The sequence below is a fragment of the Elgaria multicarinata genome, chromosome 1, assembly GCF_023053635.1.
Source record: "Elgaria multicarinata webbii isolate HBS135686 ecotype San Diego chromosome 1, rElgMul1.1.pri, whole genome shotgun sequence".
Lineage (NCBI taxonomy): Eukaryota > Metazoa > Chordata > Lepidosauria > Squamata > Anguidae > Elgaria > Elgaria multicarinata.
The window spans coordinates 64931803-64959600 of NC_086171.1; the positions used below are offsets into that span (position 1 = coordinate 64931803).

Genomic DNA, 27798 nt, shown 5'->3' on the forward strand with positions numbered 1-27798 from the left:
AAGTATACTACTTCTTCATATGGAGGTTTCATATAAAAATGATGGTTTATCTTCATAAATAGACCTGTGTGAATGTGTCATCTGATTTTCAAAAGGATTTTAATAGTAATATTAAATTCCATACAGTTGGCATTATTTTAAGAAATATTTGCTTTGGACTTTCCTGAAACTAGTGCCAGTCAGCTTCCTTGGGTGTTTCATTTTGCCCAAAGGAGGAACCACTGAACATGATGTGGTGTATAATGAATACAAAAAAAGGAGATAGCTTCCCCCACCCCATAATCATAAGATGCAAGGTTTGCCACATCAAAATTTAATTTTATTATGAAGGGGGGGGGAAATCCTTCTGATCTAGTCCCTGGAATGTGACATTTCATGGGTGTAATAAGGTTAAAAACATTATAAATTGAAACTCTAAATCCTTATTATGCTCTGTACTAAAGCTTCTGTTTTACATAATACTCTTATTTCAGAAGGTTCTTTGTTTTGCAGACTAAAATCTAGCCATTCTCTCCCATAGCGGAGACCAAGGGAGTCAAAAACACCATGAAAAATCCAAAGGTAATTATCAGAATAAAAGAACCTGGAAGTAGATCACAGACATTGGAACATTTTCAAGGGAATTCTGTTGCAAGTTTTATGTTGTTTGAAACATTGCATATTTCTTGTGGCAACTTCACTCTTTTTTTTTACATCCCTTTTCTAGAGGATAAATACATCTCAGATTGTAATGGTGGGTAGAAAAGCAGATATTATAACAGGTATGTGTACAGACAAAACAAAAAGTCCAATGTAAGTGTACCTAGAGGGTGAATCCAATTGTGTCATTTCACTAATGGAAGCGGTTCCATCTGGAGCAAAGAGGATGTGAATTCCCCAGCCCCACTGCCCACATTTCCCCATGCACCCTCAAAATCTGCCCAGGAGGGCTGTGAAATCCTCTGTTGCATATTTTCGGGTGGCACAGAGGGCTGTAGTGGGGGGGACAGAGGAAGAAAGTCCCACCGTGCTAGCGTGGCTTTTGAAATACTCCACAATCTCTCTAGGTCCATGTATAGTGAGGGAGATGATGGCTGTCCAAAGGAAATATAGAAAGATGCTAAGGAAAACGTGCTTTTCCTAGATACTAACTATGTATGTGTCCAAATTATCATAGTAGACCTTAACCTCATTGAGACATAGTAGACCTTAACCTAGTTGGGCGTGAAATAATGTGTTTTGCATGGTAGGGTCTATGGTCAATCCTTGGGAGTCTGTAGGCTTTGCATACAAATGATATCTAGGAGCTGGACAATCTCATATACAATCAAATGCCAATATGTATGAATCTTCCCAAAGGAGTGGAGAGATCTTGCATAACAAGTGAATTGCGCAAATGGTTTTATGCATGATTGCTCACTTACACATGCTATTGTTCACATGGGGGAGTATTCCATGGGATGCCTAGGCCCCCCACTGATTCTTTTGCAGCCAGCTGATTCCCTTCTGTGAGGAGTGGGTCCCATCTATTCCATTGCAGAAGCGGGACCCACCATTTATACAATGAAGATTTCCTGAGGAAGCCCCGAAACAAGTGGAAATGTTCATTCCTGAATTGGGACGGATCAGAAGAACTCCCTTATGAAAGCTCCACTGACCTGCTCTACTGTATAAACTGGCATTTCCACTCATTTCGGGTTGCCCCTGGAAACGCTAAATCTCCATTGCACAAGTGGTGGGTGCAAAAGAACCGGCACGGTGTAAGCATCGTATTAGATACTGCCTGTAGTTCTAGGTACAGCAATTCTCAGTACAGCAATTCCCAATGCCTGGTTGTCGCTCACGCTAAGCAAAAGACACTACTGTGAAGCCAAGTGTTTGAACTAGGCCACGCTTTTGGCATCTTGCATATCTGTATAATAATATTATAGGTAAATGACAATAAGATGTATGACTTGCCTACATCTACCTGTCTCTCACCGGTTTGCTTGTGGATCTCAGTCTACAGCTGTATCATACTCAAAGATGTGGGTGAATTTGTGGCACTGATTGCGATGTCATGTACAATCTAACATGGGATGTTCAGCATGGAGAAAACAAGACTGAGGGCAGACATGTTAGTAGTGTTCAGGTATATAAAAGGGTGCCACAGGAGGATGGTCAAGAACTATTTTCCATTGCCACAGAAATTAGGACCCAAAATAATGGGTATAAGTTACAGCTAGCTAGATTTAGATTAAATATAAGGGGAAATTTCCTGATGGTAAGATCTGTATAACAGTGGAACAGTCTACTGATGGAGGTTGTGGGCTTTCATCTCTGGAGGTTTTTAAGAAGAGGCTGGACAGCCACCTCTCATGGATGGTTTAATTGGTTTCTGTGCACATTGAAGAGGATTGGACTAGATGAACTTTGTGGTCCCTTCTAAGTCCGCAATTCTATGATTCTACGAATCTAAGTTGAATAGAGTGAAATGCAGGTATCAAAGCTTGGGTTAAGAACATATAGAACATAAGAAGTACCATGGTGGATCACACCAAGGGTCCATCCAGTCCAGCACTCTGTTCACACAATGGCCAACCAGCCATCGGCCAGGGATGAACAAGCAGGACATGGTGCAACAGCACCCTCCCACCCATGTTCACAAGCAACTGGTGCACACAGGCTTATTGCCTCGAATACTGGAGATAGCACACAACTATCAGGGCTAGTAGCCATTGATAGCCTTTGCCACCAGGAATTTATCCAACCCCCTTTTGAAGCCATCCAGATTGGTGGCCATCACTACATCTTGTGGTAGTGAGTTCCATAATTTAACTATGCGCTGTGTGAAGAAGTACTTCCTTTTATTTGTCCTGGATCTCCCACCAATCAGTTTCATGGGATGACCCCTGGTTCTAGTATTTTGAGAAGGAGAAAAATGTCTCCCCGTCCACATTCTCCATACCATGCATAATTTTGTACCCCTCTATCATGTCTCCCCTCAGCCTCCTTTTTCCCAAGCTAAACAATCCCAATTGATGTAACCTTCCCTCATAGGGGAAATGCTCCAGCCCCTTAATCATTTTACTTGCCCTTTTCTACACTTTTTCCAGCTCTATAATGTCCTTTTTTAGGTGTGGTGACCAGAACTGTACACAGTATTCTAAGTGTGGTCGCACCATCGATTTATATAAGGGCGGTACCGTACTGGCCGTTTTATTTTCAATTCCTTTTCTTATAATGCCTAACATGGAGTTTGCCTTCTTTACAGCAGCCGCACACTGGGTGGACATGTATGCTTAATTCATTATGTGCACTTGATACTTGACACTCTTTTAGGCTGTCTGTGGAGTTTAGCCACAGTTAGCTCATCCCTTTTTGGCAATTGCTGAAGGGACAATCTTATAAAAGCGATTTAAATGAAGCCTTGTATATTATTTGTGGCAACTTTGTAAAACTTCTTTCACCATGTGAGGTAAGAAAGCTGTAGATCTGACTACAGGTCATCAGAATACTCTCTCTCTCTCTCTCTCTCTGTGTGTGTGTGTGTGTGTGTGTGTGTGTGTGTATGTGTAGGTTCAGCAAGTGGCTTTAATTAAAGAGAAGGAATAAACTAGCCAAATGGGATACAAAAAGAGCAACACAAAATACAAAAACTGAAGCTAGAACTATGAGCTGCAAAAAGTCCCTCCTCTATATACACACATGAACACATCGAACATTGTTATTTGTTTTTGATGGCTTTTATTGTTTTAAGCTTCTTTGGACACCAATGTTGACTAAACAGCTGGGTATATGTATAATAAGCATATAATATATGTTAATGGGTCTGTTCAGAAGACATCTTAAATCCTACTGGTTGAGGCTTTTGGTTAAGCAGCAGGGTTTAAGGTGACTTGTGCGATGCCTTTTGCTAAACCCTGTTCACTCACCAACCACAGTCGGACTGTCTGCAGCAGGGTTAGCAGCCCTAACCATGGCTTAAAATGTTGTGTTGTGTGCGACAGCATGGGTTGTGGCTAGTGCTAACCCCAGAGAACCACAGTTTCGCTAACCACACAGTCTGAAGTCTTGTCGGAACAGGCCCAATATATAATATAATACACATATCATATATAAAAGCAGGGTATACGTATAGTAATTTTTAATTTGGTTTTATACTATATCTTTAAAGTTTTATATTCTGTTTTGTCGTGTTGTATTTTATGGTTTTGAACTTCAGCTGTTGGGCAGTATAGAAATGTAAATGAATAGATAGGTAGGTAGATAGAATAATAAATAAACTTCATTCTTATAAATATGGTTAGTTTTAAACATGGATGTTATGTGGGCTATAGAATTGCAAAATCTATTGGACTAAAGATGGTAGAAAAAATAGGAAACAGAATAGTATATGGCAGCAGGATTTGCTAACCAAAATGTGGACAGTTAAGCAGGGAGGAAAGGAACTATGTGCACACACGTTCACACACACACACGGAGAGGAAATTAAAATCAAGTTAATTCTTTGGACAAGGCCATGAGTTGCACAGACTAGTTTTGTGGGTGCTGGGAAAATTGGTAAGGTCATAAGAAAATAAGTTAAGTTTTCACGTGTATTTGGCGCATTTTACATTGAAAATCAAACACCATGAACATTCAGCAGAGCACTTGTAGACTTAGGTTATACCCTGCACCCTGGAATCCTTTCCAGCTGAACAGCTGGGTATAAATGATTTAAATAAAAAAAAGGATGAATATGTACATCATTTAATGCTAATTAATTACTCTTAAACTCCTGTATGCTTTAAACAAACCTTTTCTACGCATGTGAGGGTAATAAAACAATTGAGTTTTGCACTCTTTCAGGACATTTTTGTAAATGGTCTGTAAATTTGAATATTATCCAGAGGGAGAGGTGGGTAAGAAATATTATTATTATTATTATTATTATTATTATTATTATTATTATTATTAACACAGAATCAAGGGCTGACAGTTAATTTGAAGTCATTAATCGAGAATTTAAAGGTGTTGTTCTCTGTATAAACCTTTAGATTGCAATCTTCATACTACTTACTTTATATAGGGACATTAAAGCTTTTATTAGGATCAATAAGTATTCATAATAATGTATGCCAGCTTTTGAGTTTTACAGAATTCTTCCTCAGTCTAAATGTTAAAAATAAAATAAGGGGAAGTAATAGGTAAGGGTATGCTATTACCCCCTCATCTGTAGCTTGAGATCTCTGGAGGACAAGAAACTTTCCAAATGTCTCTGGTGTTCTTGGGCGGATTGCAGGGAATGGGCAGGACATATAGAAGACTATGGATTAGAAAATGGAAAAGGTTTTTTTTGCATTTGAACAAAATGCCATAGTGGTGGAAATGTGCAGATTAACTAATTTTAAAGTTGAATGTAATTATTTTTCTTTTCCTCCTTTGTTTCCTTTTGATCAGGCCTGCTATTTCTTTGCTTTCTTGTTTGATTTTTTAAAAAATTCAGAATGATGTTTGATAAATGTAATACACTGATTTTTTTCTGCAGTTGGTTCTTTTTCTTTCTGGAAATGGATTTCACATAACCCTCTCTGTATTACCCTGATTCTTTTTCAAAATACTACCATCTGCGTATCCTCTCCACACAGGCCCCATGTAATATGAATGGACTACAGAGATATGCACTTGAAACATAAACTCTTAAAGAGGACAGGCTGTACAAAGTCCAACACATCTGTTCGGTTCATATGCTGTGTGTGCCACCGTAACTTAAAAAAACAACAGCCAGTAATAAAAAACAAACAAACCCTAAGGTTATCTTTTATAAGGAACTTGCATCTGTTTGCCACAGGGATCCTGTATAATTGCAAACATAAGTGGGCTTATATGGTTGGCTATCTGATTGTGGTCCAATACGAACTACTGACTTTCTGCACATCTGACTTTTCCATGCGTTACTTATCTAGAAGGCATTCGGGGAGCTTTTCCCTCGCAAATGTTTGTGACCAGCGTGTGAAACCTGAACTAGGTGGCCACCTAGAGGCTTTGTTATTGCAGTGTTCTTCCTTGTTTATTTATTTCTGTGGATATTTATTTGCTCCATTCTCTGACGTTGACACAGCACCCAGACTGCTTTATGAAAACACAAGGAAACAGGCCCAAACAGTTCTGCCTGTCCCCAAACAACCTATAAAGCAGACATCATAGGGAAAGGATAAGATAATAAAAACACTCATAAAAATGCCTGTTAAAAGGCCATGCAGGCATTTTAAATCATCACGGAAATATCCAAAGGAAATGCTTCCATGGAGACAAAGGCCAGCCCCTTTAGCTGTCAACGGCCCACTAAAAAGAGGATTCCATAATGATGGTGCCACCGAAGAAAAGGTTTGGTCCTGCTCCCATGCAGTCCTGAACGTTTGAATGCATAGTGGGATGTCTCCAACAAGCCTAAAGGGAGGAGGTGCTCCCTAATATAGGCTGCCCTAAACTCAGTAACTTACTGCTTGCCATTTCAGCCAGTTAAGGGGGAAAATACTCGGAACTGTGAGAGAGACCAGGGTGGCTAAGGCCCTAGCTACACATTACATTAAATGGATCATCTGATGCAACATCAGTTTTTAAAGAAAATGAAAATCAAGTTCAGAGTAATGTGGATCATAACTGTAGCCCGTGTGTGTAGGGAAGAGATTTAACCCTTCGTTCCACAGCTGCAATCCTGAACCGCCACACCCAAGCATGGCAAATAGCTATAGTTTAAAAAACAAAAGCTCCCACTGGTGCCAATAAATTTTGGGGGGGTATGTTTTAATCATTTTGTTGTAAGTTGCCTTGGGTCTTTTTAAAGAGTAGGGTGACCAAGAAATTCTTATGACAACAGCAACAACAACAGCAGCAGCAATATAATAATAATTTCCCTGTACCTATTTGCCATGGGGATGACTATTTTTTTTTTCAGGATTGCGGTGGGGAAGGGAAGGGTTAAACTTCCCCTCCCCACAGACTATGGTACAAATCGGGATCACTGCCCCTCCCCCATGCTTGTTTCTAAGTTTTAGAGAACTCTGAGGCTTCTTCAAGTGCACTCTGTATATATTAGGTATTGTTGGCCTGCCTTGTAAGGTTGTTTGTAAGGATTATGAGCTGGTTTGCACATTCAAAATAGCCCACTGTGGCTTATTTAAGTCTCAGTGAGCTGTAGCACAAACCGACTGGATGAGGTTGAATTTCAAAATCCAGCCACGGTTTGTCATGTTGTGCAAACCCAGGCAGCAAGGGCTGTATGAGGGTGACCTGGCCATTGTGGTTTTAAGCCTACATGAAAGACCATTGGCACTGAACTTTGTTTATATCCCTACAGCATATAAATAACGACCACATCCATGGGGAGAAGAAAGAATTTGTATGCCGATGGCTGGATTGTTCTCGAGAGCAGAAGCCATTCAAAGCCCAGTACATGCTGGTTGTACACATGAGGAGGCACACAGGAGAAAAGCCACACAAATGCACTGTGAGTAAACAGCACTAAATCAATGCAGTGGGCCCAGCTGTCTGTTTCCTTTTCCTTTTTGCATATATGCAATTTGGGTATAATGAAATGCCTTATCCTATATCTAAGGGAATGTTCATATATAGAAGGTGGCCACTGGCACAGTAGTGGACTCTATGATGAGACCAGTGGGATTTACCTATTCATGAATTATCTAGAGACCGTGGTGCACAGTGGCATAGCCACATTGACAATAACATCACATTATTTGGGATGGAGAGCAGGCTGTGAAGAATACCCAGAAGATCTTTCCAAACTGAGTGCAACTAAAGATGAAATTAGGTTGAACATAAAACAGTAAGTCTCAGTGTAAAAACCCACACGCACCTATATGCAGCACTAGTTGTTCTCATTGCTAAAAAAATGATATGATAAGTGTTGGAAAAGGTTCCGCATCCCTGTTCTAAAGGATTACATAAATGGTTAACACTATTTTGTATTGATATATGCTCCCATTTTGCTCCTTTCTCTTTGGATGTTAGATCTTCAAACTTAATTTGAAATATATGCTTCTTTTAGGAGAAATTTACATCAATAAGCAGTCTGGTTATCATATGCTCTGTTGGAGAAAGTAAAAGAAAATGGAGCATGGTGGTTGATGGTTTTGGATTCAACTCAGAATGCCATCCATTTGATTGCCTTTTACAAACATATTGAAGATATGCATAAATTTTAGTTCATAAAAATTATTGGAAGGGAGTATAAGTCTCTGTCTAGTTCAACATACCATTTCCAGTAGTGATCAGCCAGATGGTTTTGGGAAGTCATCTGGTATTCAGAAGCGTACTTCCTCTGAACATGGCAGTTCCATCTACTTATTATGACTGATATATCTTCCATGGATATTTTTTTTAGTTAAAAAAACAACTGTGTAGGTTAGTAACCTTCACCACTTCTTGTGACAGTGAATTTCATAAGAAAGTTCACTTTCTAGATAGATCCATCACTTGCTTTTTAGATCAGTTCTTCCACCTGACAAGGAAAAAATGAATGAATGAAGACTTACAGACTGATCCTATACATGTTTACTCAGGAGTAAGTCTCACTGTGTTCATTGGGGCTTACTCTCAGGTAAACATGCATAGGACTGCAACTTCAGAATTGCATTACAGTGTCAAAGAAACCACTCGCCATACATGGATACAAGCTAGGCTTTTATCTTGTGTACTTTTATCTGAGGATTATGATGGGCTCAACCAAAGAAAAGAAAGGAACCTTGAACACATTGCTATTATGGCTAGATCTTGAAACTACTTTCCCTTTGATGTAGTGTTATTTCATTGGGTTATCCCCCAACCCGAGCCTATATTTTCTGTAACTCCATGTTTAGAATAATCCAAATTTACATCTTGTCTGTAGTTTGAAGGTTGTACAAAGGCCTACTCCCGGCTGGAAAACTTGAAAACCCACTTGAGATCTCACACTGGAGAGAAACCATATGTCTGCGAACATGAGGGCTGTAACAAAGCATTCTCGAACGCGTCTGATCGCGCCAAACACCAAAACAGAACTCATTCCAATGAGGTAAGGAGCACATGGGCAGTAAAATCCCCCAACCGTGCATAGACATAATGCTGTTGAAAGAATTTATTGTTAAAATACATGCCCAAAAAAACTGAAGACATGAAACTCTGTATGTGTGTGTCTGTGTGTGTGTGTGAGAGAGAGAGAGAGAGAGAGCGCATATGTGACAATAAATCATTGTAGCAATATGTATTTATCTTTTTTTAAGAAGTTCAAAAAAACAAACAAAAAGAGATGACTTGAGAAAAGTCTCCTTGATTTCTATTCAACACTCTGTCTCATCTATAGATACAGCATATCCTGAGCTTCGATAATGGGACAGAACCAATCAGTGCTGCCCCTAACTCTGAACTGTCTTCTATAAGGGAAGTTTTGTGCCATTTGTGTCCCTTGCCTTGGAGCCATAGCTAGTTTAGCCTTTTTCCTGTGCCTTCTGTGGCATCAAAGCTGACACCAAGAGTACATCAGTGTAAACTGGCACGTAACTGGCACACAAGCATGGACTGCTTAGAAGGCCAGCCCTTGTTTCGTTGTCATGCTGTGTCACTTCATTTTTAAATTATTCTGTACAGAAAGCCAACTCAAAAAAGAAGAGTAAACCAAACACAAATGATTACAAATAAAAAGTTGTTGACCTCACTCTTAATCACAGAATGTCCAAATAGTATGCATCCCTCTTTGATTCAGATTTCCTTGAGATAAATAATTGATTAAAGTTGCCCACCTGCCATTATTTAGTTATTTTAAGCTGCTCTTGATGGTTTTTTATTGGTACAAAGCTCATGAAATCTCCAATTTTTGCAAATCAGTCTTTTTGTGTGGGGTGGGGGGCATTGCTACAGGCAGATATTAGGCAAGCAGTCCCTAATAGATTCAAAATGGTTTCTTGTCTGTCTTTGGAGACTGAATCTTTCACAAAAGCTAGAAGAAAAATGGAAACTGAAATTCTAAGCCAAAGGGAACTTTCCTCCCATTGTGAATATTTTGATCAAGACCGTAGCAGGGGCAAAGCAGTAAAGCCTCAACCCCTATGCTATGGTCCCAGTTCACCCCCATCGCCATCCCAGTGATTGTTTTGCAAAACTCAACCATGCAATGCAAAACTACATGACAAATGTCAAATCTAGCTTCCCCCAAAGACTACCTTTACTTGCAACAAACATTTACTATCATTGACATCCAACACTGCACAAATGTATGCCTGCTCGCACAACAGCATTTTATCTTCCTTCTCCCCCTGCAGCTCCCCACCCCCCGCACAAACACACACCCTGCCTGATCTGCTCTAGAAGTATTCCCAACCCTCCAGAGCAGATTTGGAGGGAGGCTTCTGTTCTGCTGATGGATGCCATTCCGCTGGCACCCGGATGCCATTAGATACAACCCATTATGTCTATACATCTGCAATGCAATAGACCATTCTGTGCCAGTATAGGAATACATAGGATTGGGTCATAAGAGTAACAAAAAGCTGATAATCTAATTGAAGCAAGGGCTGGAATCAACTTAAAGACATGCTCTAGCCCAGTGCAGTTGTTGACTTTTTATCTTTCAACAGTTGACCCCAATGCCAAATCACAAGCATGTTTTGAAACTCCCCTCAGTTTCAGTGAAATGCATAGGAGGCTGTTCCAAAAGAAGCACAATTTCCCTTAGGCTCACAGAACTATTTTCATAATTCTTTGGAACCTAGCTGTGGCATGTAATCAGTGCAAGATCTGGGCTGATATCCAATGCTAATTATTTAATTCTTCAAGGTTAGAGGGTATTCTACAACCCTGAAGGGCTACTTCAAATGTAACATTCTTCCAACTCTTAATAATATTCCTGTCGGCGGTAAAATAACTTGCAATTTGTTTTGTGTGAAGCTGCTGTATCAGTTTTCGAACCTGTACATTCGGAGCAAATAAATATGGGCCAACGTCACACAAGATGGTATACATGTTATTTCCTGCACCAAAATATATATCTTAACTAAGAAAAAATGTAAAGCAGGAAAGAGACCTAAAGAATTTTTTTTTGTGCTGTTTACTGGTGACACCTGCTGGATTATGACAGCATTGGAAAACTTCAGGAGTGTGCTCTTATGAGTTGTTGTAACAATGGAATTACGTTTTTTAAAAAAGAAAACCAGAGTAGAGAATGGGAACTTTGCAGAAATAGTTATTGTGTAGTAATGACTCCCCTAAAGCGCTTTGCATATTCAAAACATGTACAATGTGCTTTTCATGTCCTTCCTTGGTTTCCAACTATATATGGCACTTCATTTTCCTTTTCTGTTCTTTGGGCTTATGGAGAAGTATCATTTGAGATGATTCTCTCCTCTGGGTTTTGCTCTCTCCCCGAAATCCTCCAGGCAAGCATCAGGGTACACACATTTGGTAATTTTCAGCCCAAAGAACTACAGAATTAGAAGATTCTCCCGATTGAATTATGATACTCATAGCAGGTGTCCTTCCCCAATCTAGATTGGGCCCATAGCAGAGGGAAAGAGTTAAAGCCCAATGCTAGGGTCCTGATCCAGATTGGGTCCCCTGCACTCTAGAGTAGAAATGAAAGAAAGCTGTAACTAGCATGTAGGTCTTTAAAATAATGTCTATTTTGACCCTAAGTGACATCAGAGCCAATCAGCGATTTAATGAAAAAGGACATTCACATCCTGTGGGTTTGAACACACCAGTAATATAGCATTGATAATTGTCGCCTGGAAGAACCTCAAAACAATATTAGCATTTTTCCTCCCGCTTACAGAAACCCTATGTCTGCAAGATACCAGGCTGCACAAAGCGGTACACAGACCCTAGTTCTCTCCGAAAGCACGTAAAGACTGTGCATGGTCCTGAAGCACACGTCACCAAGAAGCAGCGGGGAGACATCCATCCAAGGCATCCCCCGCCAAGAGACCAAGGCAGCCATTCACAAACCAGATCCCCAGGCCATCAGACTCAGGGTGCAATTGGTGAGCAAAAAGACCTCAGCAACACTACCTCAAAGCGTGAAGAATGCCTCCAAGTCAAAGCTGTCAAGTCGGAGAAGCCAATGGTATGCAAAATCGTGAGCTTTTTTTTTTAAAAAAAAATTCCTCTTGTAAAAGATCATGGATTGCTTGTGAGTTCTTTATAACATACTGCAACTCTAACCCTTCAGGTTCTTCACTTCAAAACAAACCCTTATAAAATATAAGAACTTGTATCTGGCAGGTCCAATATAATGGGAATCAACGTGGGAAACTATTTGAAGATTGGATGGTCTCACATGCCTCAAACGCTGCCATTTGTAGCTGCCTCAAGCATTCACTTCTAAATACTTTTTCGGTGAAAAAGGAGGGGACAACTAAATGTCATGGGTCCTCCCCTTGCTCATCTTGGATCTGCTGGTGCACTTATAATACCTCACACTATTTGTATGTTAAAAATCAGTGGTAGCACCCAACATGCCACCCTGTTGCCCTCCAGATGTTGTGGTCTTAAGCTCCTATAAGCCCCAGCCATCATGGCCAATAGTGAGGAATCTTGAGGGTTGTATTCCAAAACATCTGGAGAGCACCAGATTGAGGAAGGTTGCAGTAAGGCCTACTTCTCACGGAGGTGGTAAACATGATTGCCATTGGGGCCTGTCATGATTGAACGTTCCCCTTAAAAAATCCCAAAAAGACCCTGCACATAGAATACCAGTGTGAAAGAGATGCGGTTAAGCTAGAATTGTGTGATCTGTCCACCTACAGTCTGAAGTGGTATAGTCATACATTTACCACTTCAGTGCAACTTGTGCCACAATTTCAATTTTGAGATTGCAGATTGTGATAAATACATCTAACGTGACTTATTGTGTTTGCCATGTTGATTTGCCCTTTTCAAGTAATCTGTGTGCACTTAGATGCATTCATTAACATCCCACCTGTAAGGATTCCCCATTCTTTCCAATGGAGAGAACGGATCTGCTTATGCCTCTGCAAAGGATCAGCGCCCTCCACTGAAATGAATGAACATTCCATCTCCAGTTGGAGGCTATGCTTGCTACTAGGATCAGAAATTGGATCCAAATTATTTAATTTGTACTGTGTTTCTGGTCTAGTTGAACATATTTTCTAGTCGGTTTAAGATTTCAGCAATGTGTTTGTTTTGAGAGATTTGAAAAAAAAAATGGGAGCAAAGATTCTTGAAAACATGTAGAAAATATACTTAACATATAACATTAAATATTGCACAATCCAAAATAAGTGCCAAAATAGTTGATTAGAGTGTTACTTAATTGTGTGCATCTCTTTGTGTTATATGACTTAACATTTAATTTTTGTTATTGTACTAATCCAATGTTTCTTCTATCTAATGTTCTTTAATGACTTGTTCTAACTTCCTAAGGACAGTGGGTAATAAGGTGAGGGGATTTTAACTTTTCTATAAGTTTTCACTGCAATTTTTTAAAAAACCATTTGCTTGCTATTTGGGAACATTCCATCAAATGCATTCACGACTGTCATGAGCTGGGCATTTCATAACAAATGGCATGTGGTACAACCAGATCTGAGGACAGTGTTACATAGGCATTTGCATATTCACATACACATCCGTGATCATTCTCTGTTTTGTGACTGCTGTGAACAATTTGCCAGCTACAAGAACAGGCTTCTGACCCTAACATTTCTTTGCTCATCTAACATGAAACTGTGGCTGCCCTAACAGTGTTTCACTGTGAATTAATTGATTTTAATACTGCCACTGAGGTTTTCAACTGAATGCTCATACAACAGTGCTAATAGTATGGCAAAAAAAATACTTTTTGTTGTTCTTCACTGTGATCCTGAGAGCACTTGCATGCTTACCTCACTTAATGGAAAATCTTTTCATGACGATTTCATTAAAATCTTTAAGATTTTTATTTCATTTTAAAATAAAAATGAGTTAATCAGTCCATAATAAGAGTGTTCATGCAGATCAAGAGCTGACAGGCAAAAAAACCCCTAAGTAACTTGTAAGAGAATATTAAGGAGGCTGTTCTTGAGAGCAAGATGATTCTGCATGTCTTAATCTGAGTTGTGTGTATACTGAAACTCTGCTGGAGCACAGAAACGCCAGCAGAATTCAGCTGGGCACAGAATTCAGCTTTTGTTATTAAAAAAACAACGTGAATAAAAACTTTACAGTTGCAATGATAGACCTGCAAATGAGCCAGCGATATGGGTTCTTCTGGGGCGGAATCAATCTGAACACTTTCTGGGAGTTTTTTCAATGTCCTAAATTTATTGGGATCTATTTATTTATTTATTTATTTATTACATTTTTATACCGCCCAGTAGCCGAAGCTCCCTGGGCAGTTCACAAAAATTAAAACCATAATAAAACAACCAACAGGTTAAAAGCACAAATACAAAATACAGTTATCTAATTTACAATGTAATGTTTACTCAGAAGTAAGTTCCATTGAGTTCAGCGTGGCTTAACTCCTAGATAATTGGGCATTGGATTGCACCCTTTGTCTATTCATCTGACTTATTTTAGTAAAAACGTGTAAGTATGCCATGTTAATGTTATATGCTATATACAAAACTCTAAAGTTTTTTTAAAATAAAAACATAATAAGCAAACTTTTTCCCAACAGCCAAAATTATTTGAAGCTAAATATTTGTTTAGAGGAAAAAAATCCGTAAAGCGTACCTCTTATGTTTTAAATGTTATATTCAAAGCTTTAGTCAAAATTTATTATTACTATTATTATTAGTGGAATATTTGTAAATATTTAAGACATGATAATTCAGTAGCATGCACTCTCCTCTCATTGTTTCAATTGTGAGAAAACAAATGAAAGCACTGAAAATTATCAACATAATAGCGTTAGCACATGCAAAGAGCTGTGTATTCCATATAAAGCTATATCCTGAGTGTGAGTTCTTTTCTCATGCTGCAACCATGCATTCAGTCAGTGCATGCAGGTGAAGTGAGATCACACCTGCTGGCTATGCCACTAATCTCTACCTGTCCAGTGGAATGTGGGGATACAGCTGTGCTCACCCCTGGAAACTCCAGTCACACCAGAGTTCCTGATCAGGAGTACTGACTTTTATGGGTGGGGCAGCCTGTTCTCACCTTCTGCTGAACACACAGAGGGCAGTGCCTCCCCATGCATTGTTGAAATATGTGGACAGAGCATGACAAGAGGGATACAGTTCTCTTAAAGGAGAATTTTGAAACTGGCCAGTGTATGGGTATTCTTTCCTTTCGTTGATTCACTAACTTTACGGAACAATATATTTTTAGAAATTGAAAATATTTTGTGGAAAACTTTGCAGCCCACATCACTGGTACAAGCAGCGCCTGTTGAGATTTCAAACCCTAAAGGCCTGTTTGAATAAGTTGTACACAAATCTCCACATGTCCAGTGTAGGAGGAAAGCTTCAGAGTCCTTTATGGCTTGTCACTCAATCCCTATGACCCGTAAAACCAGATAAAATATCCCAAATAGTTATAATTGCAGAGTAAGTTGTGCAAAAAAAGAGAAGATTGTGCAGATTAGATCAATGTATACAATTATACAGGTTAACGAATGCAACATTTCTTGGCACAGGATTTGTTTTGCCTGGCTTCAGAATTTTCTTTCTTTTTTCTCTCTCTTTAGTGCAGGTTACACACAGCACTGGGCTTAACAAAGCTATTTTGTTAATTCTAAGTTGATATGCCTGCAACTTAGAACCATCTTCTAAAATTCTGTTCTGCTTCTCTCTCCTAATATTTCTTTTAGGTGAGGCTGTTGATTACATGAAAATGCTGTGGTGTGTGGGTTTGTTTGTTTTTTAAGCATCACTGCAGTAAAACAAGCCTTACAATTCATATTGCTGAACTTCTCCTGGTTAGGTTTAGCTGTGGCAGGTGAACATCAACAGGTACAAAAACATAACAGAGTACAGGAAAGAGTACAGGATTTTATTTTGAGATACAGTAGAAGGGAAGTCTTCAAGGAAATGGTTGTTGTGAGTAAAATTAGAGCTGTAAACTGGTGTTCCTATTATCTTAGGCTTTTCTTTTGGGTGGAATGTTTCTGATGGTACAATGAAGGCTTTTAATTAGACATCTGTGTTTGACAGTGACTGATGCATAGAGCTACTAATCTGTTAGAGTGCAATCTGTTAGGGTGCAAACAGAAAAGTCCTACAACTCTCAGCATTTCCTAGGACATTTTTTTCTGTCTAAACATGCATAGGATTGTGCCCTTAATAGTTAGATCTGCTGTCTGTGCATTGGCTAGCATCTGAAGAGCTACTTTTGGCATGCCCAAGCTTTCAGACATTCATGGAGGGACGTTTTCTTTTGAACCAGAGACATTTATGCCATATCAAAGACAGCTTTTGAAACCCCCTTCATTTTGAAAAGAGGCTTTCCAAGTGTTATTTGGAATGGGAGAAAGCATGATACAAGAAATACCAGTCCAACTCTTCTTGGGAATTGTGGAACTAATTGCACATACATTCGCTTGAACAGGATGTCTTCGAAACCTTCAATTTCAGAAGCTTAAAGTGATTGGGTGAGATAGGAGTACTTTGCTCCTACCATGTGTAATTGTATAATTTCCCTGTATTGGCCTTTCTCAGCTGTAGTATGTTGGGCTAGATGGATCATGAGTCTGACCAAGTAAGGTTTCCCTTAATTGTGAATTGTGATTCTTTCTTAGCTATGTTGCCAGGTATCTTATTTATTTATTTATTTATTCAGATTGTGCCTCATTTCTCTTTCAATGTAATGGATGCAAGATGTATTCTGCTTCTAATCGTGTTTTTCTATATCTTTTTTCCTCCAAACAGACATCTCAGCCAAGCCCTGGTGGTCAGTCTACATGCAGCAGCGAACAGTCCCCCATCAGCAACTATTCCAACCATGGGATCGAGCTTAATTTGACCAGTAGAGGTAGTGTAGGAGACCTCAGTGTCATAGATGAAACCCCTATCATGGACTCTACCATTTCCACAGCAACCACAGCTCTTGGCTTACAGGCCAGGAGGAATATGACAGAGACCAAATGGATGGAGCAAGTCAAGCTAGAAAGGTTGAAACAAATCAACGGAGTGCTTCCAAGACTGAACCCCATGCCACCTTCCAAAGCCCCAACCTTGCCACCTCTCATAGGAAACGGTGAGATAATATCATCTTATTTCTGTGTTCACTGCCATAACTTCTGATGTTAATATTTTTTTAGAAGAGAAATTAAGAACCATCTAAAGCAGAACAAAAAGTTCTCCAAGCTTTAAACCAAATTATGGAATATTCTTAGGGCCTTCCTTTGACAAAGTCAGAGCTGAGCAACCTGATTAGCAGAGTCATGTGATGCAAGTCCAGCTGGACTGCACCACTTCAAATTGCAGGTGGAGATCGCTTGTTTGAATGCTCCTCCGTGCAAGTTATGGACCCCAATAGTGGTGTAATATTTAATTTAATAATTTACAGGGTTAATTGGTTGAAGAAAATGGTTGTCCACTGAAAAAGCATCCCAGTTAATTTGACAGAGACTTTAAAAAGCTATTATTGCTTATAAATATTATAGCAGTGGTGTAATATTTAATTAAATAGTTTACAGGATTAATTGATTTTAAGAAATCATTGTCAACCAAAAAGTCATCCCAGTTAATCAGATGGCGACTTTAAAAAGATATTATTACATATAAAAACTGCAGATGTCAAATATCACCTTCAAAGAGGCATTCCCTGCTTTCTCTCACACAGGAAGGAGCAACGCCTGTTCTAAGATGATGCATGTTATGACACATGTATTCCATCACCTAAAAGCAAACTATGCTTTTTTCTGAAGAACTGTTGTTTTACCCATATGCACATCTACTTGAAGTTAATTGATAAATCAGTTGAGTAATTAACTAAGGCTGCTACCTGTACACTCTCACCTGGGTGTAAGTGTGAGGTCCACCCCCTTGAGACTCCTTTATTTCTCCTATTTATTAACGAGTAGTAAACTATTGCAGTTGTAAAAGTGTAATGGTTTCCTCAGGCACAAAGTGTAATGGGTTCAGTACAGTCTCTTTAAATGGTTTCAAAACGGTTTCAAAAATGCTTCAGTTTCAACCCTGCCTACTCCACTCTCTAGGCCACACTATCACTCCTCCCTCCCTCTATTCCCCCCAAACAACAACCCATGTAGATCCTACACTATCCTTATCCCATCCTATTTCTGCCAGACCCAAAACCAAGCTCTCACACTGCACTTCACATACAGACCCAATTATCTAACTCCTCCCACACTCTTACCACCAGCCAATCCAGACCTTCGACACACCAGCCAATCAGCACTCACCTCACATCCTGGTCACTCCCTCTCCCTGCCTCCCTCTAGCATTTCACCTTACCATCCTGGTTCCAGTATAAAACACAGTAAATACATCTTTAAACCATAAAAGTTCTTAAAAACATTACACATACTTATTACACATACTTATATCTAGAACAGGCATAAAACAGCAAACCATCACAGTAAGCCTCATTGAAATTCGGGTTTAGTTCCTTGTTGACGTGTCTAAGATTGCTTTCTCAAACTCGTAAGATTAATGGATTCAAGATTTCACATTTCAGGTGACAGTCTGAGGCCTTAGCTAGACCTAAGGTTTATCCTGGTTTCGTCCTGGGGTCATCCCTGTTCATGTAAATGACACACAGGATATCCCGGGAGCAGGCAGGGACGACCCCGGGATAAACCTTAGGTCTAGCTAAGGCCTTAGTCCCTGCACACAGCAAAGTATCATGTCAGGGAGAAAACTAATTTCCTGTTATTTTGGTCATGACAAGATATGGAAAGTTTCTGGAGTTTGGTCCAATATGTATGTGTGTTGGTGCCAAATAGAAATGGAATTAGGAAACAAAACACACCCAGAGTGCATTGAGTTCTGGAGGTCTCATCACCATTTTGCATGAGGAGGATTTTGGTTTTGCGTCAATATTTTTCCTCCCAGCTTTGTTGCATAACATATTTAATTGTAGCCATCCATACAAAATATCTGTGGTAATTCTTGCGCCTGGCTTAAGTTCATTCCAATAAAGGGAACTACATAAATGTAAAATAGTAATAATTGCTGTTGATTTTTATGAAGGCAAAACAATAATGTTATTTTGAATACCATGTAAATCATATTTAAGAATTTTTTTTAAAAAAAAATACCTCAAATAATTTCCAGAATTACATATTTGACCATTTTGGCTTGTGTTTTTCGGAGTCTGTTTTGATTTAAATTATAATTTACTAAATGTCATGCATAAAAACAGACTGCATATTTTCATGGGCTAAGTCAGTGGAATCCCACAAAAGACAATTAGGCCAATTTTATACATCTAGTTCTTACCAAGGTATTAAAGGTGTATCTTGGCTGGACCACTTCAGACTGCTGGTGGGCGCTCACTCCTTCATACAAAATAGTCCCTCCATGTAGAAAGGTAGATGTCAGAGTTCTAGTCTAGCTTCTCCTTTACATGATAGTTTTCTGTGTGAAGAGAATCTTTTTGTATAAAAGAGTACACTGTATAAAAGACTACAATGAGAACTGGGCAATACATTGGCATTCATCTGGCATTCTGGCAATGTTATTCTTGAATCTGTGTGTCTGGATCCAAAAAGGTTTTTGGCCCTATGATCTTTCTAACAGTACATCATTTCTAACAGTACATTTTCTTGAAGTGCCAGTAATACATTGGCCTGGTTCTCACATAATGGTAAGCCATGGTATGGTTTGTTGAAATCTGGTTTATCATTGTGTCTGAAACTCATCTCTGCAAGCAAATTATGGTTGGTTAAACAGCTATAAACCAGAAATAGAACCCATGAACTCAGTTAGCATGATCACCACAGCCCACCATGGCTTGTTTAAGCCACGGTGGTCTGTGGGGCACACCGAACGGTTTTTCAATATTAAAGCCACAGCTTTGTTGCATTATTCAAATATGGGTAGTGCAGGTTTTGTGAAGGCTAAGCAACCTTCACATGAGTCTAGAACAAGCCATGGGTTATGTGAGGGTTGTTTAACCCTCACACAATTCTCACTGATGGAGTTCAGATGACATGATAAGTCATGGCTTAACTATTCAAAATGGCTAGCTGTACACGCTGGCATGTGCCACAGCCCTCTATGGTTTCAATAAGCCTTATTTGATCATGTGAACAAGCCATGTTTTGTTGTTGTCTTACAACGTCTGACTTGTTTCAACCATGGCTTGTCATGATATCTGAACCTAGATCTGTGGTTTATCTCTTGCTTGTTTGTGTCACTGTCCACCATGAAACAGAGGTGCCCAGCAAAAGAAACTTGAAAATGAAACTGCTCTGAAGACTGACAAAATGAGCAAAAGAGGAACAAGCCAGAAATAGGGAAAGCAATCCACATTTGTTTGTTTGCATGCAAGACAATTCATGGCTAAACCAACAGTCAACAGACAATGGTTAGCATACATTATGTACAAACACAGCTATTTCATACCATTTCTATATTTCTCTTGATCAACTTTTAATGTGGTGTATCTGCTTTTTTATTGGAATATATTTTCCAGGTACTCAGTCAAACAACGGCTGCAGCATAGGAGGAAACATGACTATCCTAACCAACAAAAATGAACTCACAAACATGGACATTACTGTGCTAAACATGCTGAACAGAAGGGATAGCAATACCAGCACGATCAGCTCAGCCTACATGAGCAGCCGCAGGTCTTCTGGGATTTCACCTTGTTTCTCCAGCCGGAGATCCAGTGATGCTTCCCAGGGTGAGGGAAGGCTCCAGAATGTCAGTGTTGCTGACTCCTATGATCCCATTTCAACTGATGCCTCCAGGCGGTCTAGTGAAGTCAGCCAGTGTGACGGCTTGCCAGGTCTTCTCAGCCTTACCCCTGCCCAGCAATACAGGCTGAAAGCAAAATATGCAGCAGCTACTGGTGGACCCCCACCAACACCACTGCCTAATATGGAGAGGATGAGCTTGAAAACAAGAATGGCACTGTTGGGTGATTGCAGGGAGTCTGGAATGTCACCACTGCCCCCAGTGAATTCTCCTCGAAGATGTAGTGATGGCGGGACAAATGGTTATAACAGGAGACACTTACTGTCTCATGATGTGTTGGGGAATGCCACAAGGAGAGCCAGTGATCCTGTGAGACCGGTCTCTGATAGCCTTTCTTTTCCCAGAGTGCAGCGTTTCAACAGTCTCAATAGCTTTAACCCTCCAGCTTTGCCTCCATCCATGGAAAAGCGGAACTTCATCCTTCAGAACTACACCCGCTCTGACGGCTTGTTCCGCAACTTCTGTTCCCCTTGTCCCCCAAGCATCTCCGAGAATGTGGCTATGGAGGCTGCCACCATGGAAGGAGATGGCAGTCTGAATGATGAGGATCTCCTACCAGATGACGTGGTCCAGTATTTGAATTCCCAGAATCAGGGTGTTTACAACCAATTGCCCAATGGTGGACTAGACAACAGTAAAGGACATCACAGTTCAGCCGTGGGGAACAACAACAACTTTGACCAGTCCCCTCCGCCAAATAACTCTGAAGCCAATAAAAATGATCTGCCAATTCAGTGGAATGAAGTAAGCTCAGGAAGTTCTGACTTGTCTCCGTCAAAATTAAAATGTGGACAACGGCCCCTGATCCACCAAATTCAAACCTTAGGCCTCTATAACAACATGGTGGTCCAACAGCAGCACCATGGGATGGAGAGTAATGGTGTGACCCAACAAAATGGCTACCAGCATATTCTAGACAATAATGGCTCTTGCAGTTTACAGCAGAATATGATCATGAACAACAATGACCCCAGTCATTCTTACCACCTGCAATCAAACAAGACGCAACTATATGGTGACAGTATTGGTAGACAACCAGTGGACAATACCTGTGACATGGTGATTCAAGGACAAAAGCTGAGAAACAATTTCATGCTAGCTAATGGGAGCCAGCAAAACTTTGGCTACCCCATGGTGTCAGATGAGCAATCTGCCAATGTACTCAACAGGATGCAGAGCAGAAACATGGTTGTCCAGGAATATCTTCATAATCAGTCAGTAGATGAAGTCAGTCACTATCAAGAAATAAATCATTCCAGTAAGATGATGACAGAGCAAGTTACAGCTCCCTCGCAACCCGGTCTTTATCAAGGGTCACAGAGTTGCCTGCCGCTCTGTCAAAATGTTGGGATTCAACCATCCAGTTTGATGATGGCCAAAGGCTACCAGCCCTGTGCCAGCTACTGTGGTGGCCGATGGCAAAACACATTAAGGAATAGCTTGGGGCGGCCACAAGGACATGTTAGGGATGCCAACCAGCCACACAGGGTCAATGGCATCAAGATAGAGTCTCAAGGTCAGTCGCAACAGTTCTGCTCTAATATGCAGAATTACTCTGGTCAGTTATATGACCAAATCACAGGGTTTAGCCAGCCAAGTCTGAAAACCGCTGCTTTCCCCCTTTCGGAAGCCAGCTGCCTGCTGCAGGGGACTGGGGATGCCAATTCGTCAGAGCTCCTCTCCCCAGGGGCCAACCAGGTGACTAGCACAGTTGACAGCATTGACACCAGCAGCCTTGAAGGGGTGCAGATTGATTTTGATGCTATTATAGATGATGGTGACCACGCCAGCTTAATTTCAGGAGCCCTCAGTCCCAGCATCATTCAGAATCTCTCTCGCAATTCCTCCCGCCTCACCACTCCCCGAGCGTCTCTTACATTCCCAGCTATGCCCATAAGCACAACCAACATGGCTATTGGGGACATGAATTCTTTGTTGACCTCACTTGCAGAAGAAAGCAAGTTTCTTGCTGTTATGCAATAGACCTAAACAACTTAGGAGATGAAAGATTTTAAAAAGAAATTCATTTTTTTTAGTTGTTTTAAGTACTTTAGCAGTCTCATCTCACCTAAATGGGATGTGTTTCAAGTATATTCCTTTTATGGAATAAGGACTCTGAAAAACCCTAAAGTGTTCTAGGGAGAAACTGTCTTCCGTTTCAATTTTGAATCAGTATTGTTACACCCACAGTTCTGTTCTTTTTATTTTTAATGTTTGTACGACTCTCTTCTTTTTGTTTTATTTTTTTGTAATTGTAAACCAATGTAAATGTGTGATGTGCATGTTGGTTTATTTTTGAGGAAGGTCCGATGAATTGATGTCACAACTTCCTGCTACTCAAAAGGAAATGCAGTCTTGCATGGTTGTTGCCCAAGTTCTTATAGAGCCAGTTTTTAACATGTAGGCACAACATTGCTGAGCATATATATTGAGTTGACATTTTGGGTTCCATCCTCTTAGCAATGCTCCCATGCAAACCCTCTTGACAAAAATGGTTTGAAGCAAGATGAATAACCAATATTATATATGTATGTGTATATATCACACACACACACACACACACACACACCAAACATATACATGTGTTTGAGGTGTCATTTCTCTTGCTCTGCACCAGTAGCTGTCAAACTTTGTACCTTCAAAGAACTCTTCCCAGATCAGTTTTCTGTTGCATTTTCTAAGCCATATTCTAGGGCAGCCTTCCCCAACTTGGTGCCCTGTGGATGTATTGGACTACAACTCCCAGCTGGCTGGGAATGATGGGAGTTGCAGTGCAACACAACTAGAGGGCATGAGGTTGGAGAAAGCCGTTCAAGGGTGCCCACTATTGTCCTGTGTGAACTGTGGCTGTGCCTGAGGCCACATTGGCTTCATATAACAGGGAAATCTGCCTTTCAGGAAAGCCTCTCTGTCATTACTGAGATGCCCATGCGTAAGCATACATGGAACTCCAGGTTCTCTGGAACACAGGTTGGAAACCTGCTCTAGACTAAGGGAAGAACATGTATCTTATAAATAAATAGATCTGGAGCGTATCCCTAGGGGAAAAAATGAAGTTTTTTTTAAGTAATTGCGAAACAGCTGGCTGCTCTTCCTTATGTCAAAAATTGGCTTGATTTTCCAAAATACCATGGTAATAATAATAGTAAGGCCCATATTGTTTTGCTGTTGCAAAATGAGGATTAGCTTGAACATTAGCTTGAACGAGGATTAGCTTGAACATAAAAGTTTATCATCATAAACACAGAACGATTCCAGATTTATTATAACTCCTTGTCTGAAACTTAAATTTATACACAAGTTGCACTTTTAAATAAGGTTTAGTTCAAATTGTTGTCGTTGACTTCAATACAATGTGCGTAGATCGAAGTGTTTAGGAGTTTACACTGTCTGTTGCTCAAAATGTTCAGCTCAGTATAAACACAGGTTTACCAGAATACCATAAGACTTGAGAGCTGGAGCCTTGGACCATAATCTCAGAATAATCTGCTTGTAGTGCTGCCATCAGTGTGCCCTGTCAGTAATTTGAAGAGCCGTCAAAGCTCCATTCATGGAAATCTTGAAAGAGGCTAGAATGTTACCAATTCGAGCTCCATATCCCAAAGCAAGGGCCTCCACTTATCAGCCTTCCATTGCTTAATCCGGGGTGGGCAGAAAGTTTTTTTTTTTTTAAACCAACTCCCAGCATTCCAGACCATTGGCCAAGAATGGACTTCAACACACTTCTGGGAGTTGAAGTCCATTTGGAGATCTGCCTTCTACCGTCCCCTTACTTAACCAACCTGAGAGCAGAAATGTACCATACCCAGACATTTTCAAAGCAGACTGGCATTATAAAAGGGAAGACAATTGCAAAGGCTCTATATTGTGCTGAGAATGCCCAGACCACAAAGAGAAGGTGGAGAATATCACAGAGATTATGTGGAATATTTTGTGATTTCTTTAAAAAAATTAGGAGTTTCATTTTGGGATAGGGGATTTGTCACTAAATTCAGTACACCAGCAGCAACGCATTAACACCAACACTATCCCAATTAGAAAAGATGTTATTTACTCCATAGGGTTTATAATGCCTTTGTGTCTCACCGATGTCCTATCCTGAATGCTCTGTGTTGAGATCCAATAGCTTGAATTGGCCTAGCAGTCCCCCACTTCCACATTTTTCACTGTCATCTTGGTTTTTTCTCCAGTCCTATTGCAAAATCCAACACAAAATTAAGCACATTTAAATCCATTTATTTCAGTGGGCTCAAACTCTCTAGCGCTTGTGTACTTCAAAAGGCAGACTTTTCTGGAGTTAAACAGCTACATTATTTCTCTTACCATCAACTATGACAAAATTACAATAAGTGCTGTCATTCCTGCACCGGATTTCTTATGTTTATGATTTAGGAGATATTACTGTACTGTATGTGAACCCTCCTGATGGTGTGCTTTTGGAGATAGTTGGGATGATATTTTCACATAGTTGTTTCTTTTCCAACAGGACCTAAACTTTTGAATTGTAATTCAGCCAGCCCACCCACAATGAGACTACCAAAAAACACATTGGTGGTACTCACCTCCAATGTCACCTCACCATGTGGATTCCTTTCAATGTGATGAGAATTGAAAGGACAGTGGCACACATTCCTGGCAGGCACTAATGGGGAGATTCTCTGTGGAGTTGGGGCATCCCTCTAGTACGTTGTATTTAATATTAATGTTCTTCATCATGGGTTGGATACAGCCATCAAGTAGACTCATTGAAACCAATGGCACATAAATGGATCTACTCAAAGTATAACCAAATATGGATCCAGGTCAATATCTTTATTACTGTTTTGCTCTCTAAGTTCAAAGCAACCCTCTACGCAAGCATCATAGAAAACAAAACACAAATTATTGTAATTTGCTCAGCCATTGCAACCCTTGTGTTGAGTAATGTTTGCTTACAGAAGGTACGTTGAGTATTAAGTTAAGTCACTTGGAGAGAATTAGTTTTTTCCTAATGTTCCAATGTTGACTTCAAGACATGGGAGCTACTGCAGTGTATGCCCTTCCTGAATCACACTTAGGCCTTAGCTAAACCTAAGGATTATCCCAGGCAAATGGAAGGGTCATCCCTGCCTGCTCCCGGGATTCCCTGTGTGTCATTTAGATGCACAGGGATGATCCCGGGACAATCCCGGGATATAGGCCTGGTCTAGCCATGGCCTTAGTCAGTGAGATTGACATTGGGGTAAATAGGTACAGGACTATAGGCAAAGTCTTTAGCTCCATATTTCTTTGTCCTCAGTGCAGATATCCTATTCAACTTGCGCCCATACTATCAGCAGACCCCAGTGAAAAACCTGTCATTTTTATTTTCATGACCTTTTCATTACTGTCAAAAATATTGCTTATTATGGTACTTTGCAGTAGCGAAGGGGGAAGGGTGAATTTCTGGATCATTATCAGTCCAGTCTTACACATGTCCTGAAAAACAGTTCACCAATCCACATCGTGCCCCATGTGGATTGAGACTGGAAGCGGAGGAGTGTATGGTAAGTGTCTCTGTGCATACTGGGTTGTTTTGTTACTAACTGCAACTGCTCACCCCAAAGCCTAAATTCTAAATTCCCCCAAACTTAGCTTGGACAATGTTGAGGGTGGGGTGGTTGGCACTTGCTGCAATTCCCACTGGATCCCAGTCAATAGATTGGATCGAGGATTTGCCTTCTGCAAGAAGAAGGGATGTTCTATGAAAGGACAGGCTTCTCTTGCAGAAGGTCCTTCTGTCCAATTTGGGGGGATCCTGACTCCCCTCTCCCACACACCACAGTTCACCCCATTCAGCAGGAATCTCCTAACTTTGTAGCATTTTAGGGGGCTGTAGGGGCTATCATGGGAAGGAGGGGCAGGGGAGTCCACTTCCATCAGTGCAGTTGATCCAACATAAATCTGGATCCAATCCAGGGTCAGGCCAGCTATGGCATCCCTATAGCCCCACAGTTATGGGAATTTTCTCCCAGAGACATGGTGGACATTAAATCTGGGAATCTTTCCAAAGCGTCATGTGAGCCAAATTCCGAGAACCAGAGGTCTGCTAGTTAAGCTGCCAGAGGTATTAATGTTGATACAACATCTTTGGTTCGTTTTATAGACTAATTTACCTACAGTGTGGGTTAGGCCACAAATTCGAAAAAGGAAAAAAGAAAAGCCAGCAAAATTCAGTTGCATAACTCATGCAGAGCACCACCAAATGCTCCAGGCCTGTGCTGTGTGAAGTAATACCTAAATGATAGGTACACCACTTCCCCCTCCTGGCTATTATGGCAATGTGTGTGCCCAGTGAGATGAAATTGGGGGGATGGGGACCATCATTAGTTTTTTTTTTTTTTAATAGCAGCAACCTTAACTGGGAAAGGTAAACTTCACTACAGGCTAGCCATCCCTAGGCTGGGGGCTGTAGTCCCAACACGTCTGGAGAGCACCTGGTTGGGGAAGGCCCCTAAAGGCCATGCTGGGTGGGAGTGATGGGAATGTGCCAAGTTGGGAAAGGTTGCTATAAACCTGCTCTTTCAACTGCTGAAGCCCAGTCTCCAGCAACACAAGAGCAGTGGTGGCTATTGTTAAGTGAACCTTAACAGTGTTATTCTGTTCACCACAACCTGCAATGCTCATACTAGACACCCCATTTTAACTTCTCTTCAGTAGAACTTCACCCTCTTTTCCTCCCTACTCCTCAGCAGCATTATCCTCTTCTGTTGTCAATTGCATACAAACAGGTACTGTTGAATGTACAAAAGATATGTCAGGGTGTGCCTAATCTTTGCAATCCTAAACGTACTTACTCGGAAGTAAGCCCTATCGAGACCATTGGGGTTTACTTTTGAGTAGACGTGGCACAGCAGTAAGGAGCATTCCAGGATGGATTGGAACCCAATGCTGTGGACTTGTACATCAATGCTGTAGTTTAGACTTCTAATCCTGCTAAAGGGAAGCCTTG

At 40.4% G+C, this 27798-nt stretch overlaps 1 protein-coding gene across 1 annotated transcript in view; it reads left to right on the top strand.

The window, feature by feature from the left end:
* Positions 1-23369, top strand: part of GLI3 (GLI family zinc finger 3) — a 258888-nt gene extending 235519 nt beyond the window's left edge. Inside the window, exons 11-15 of the mRNA XM_063129442.1 lie at positions 7301-7450; positions 8849-9013; positions 11765-12055; positions 16806-17133; positions 20542-23369. Of these exons, the coding sequence (XP_062985512.1) occupies positions 7301-7450; positions 8849-9013; positions 11765-12055; positions 16806-17133; positions 20542-22811 (3204 nt within the window). The 3' untranslated portion in view covers positions 22812-23369. The remainder of the gene's footprint in view (positions 1-7300; positions 7451-8848; positions 9014-11764; positions 12056-16805; positions 17134-20541) is intronic.
* The last annotated feature ends 4429 nt before the right edge of the window (positions 23370-27798 follow it).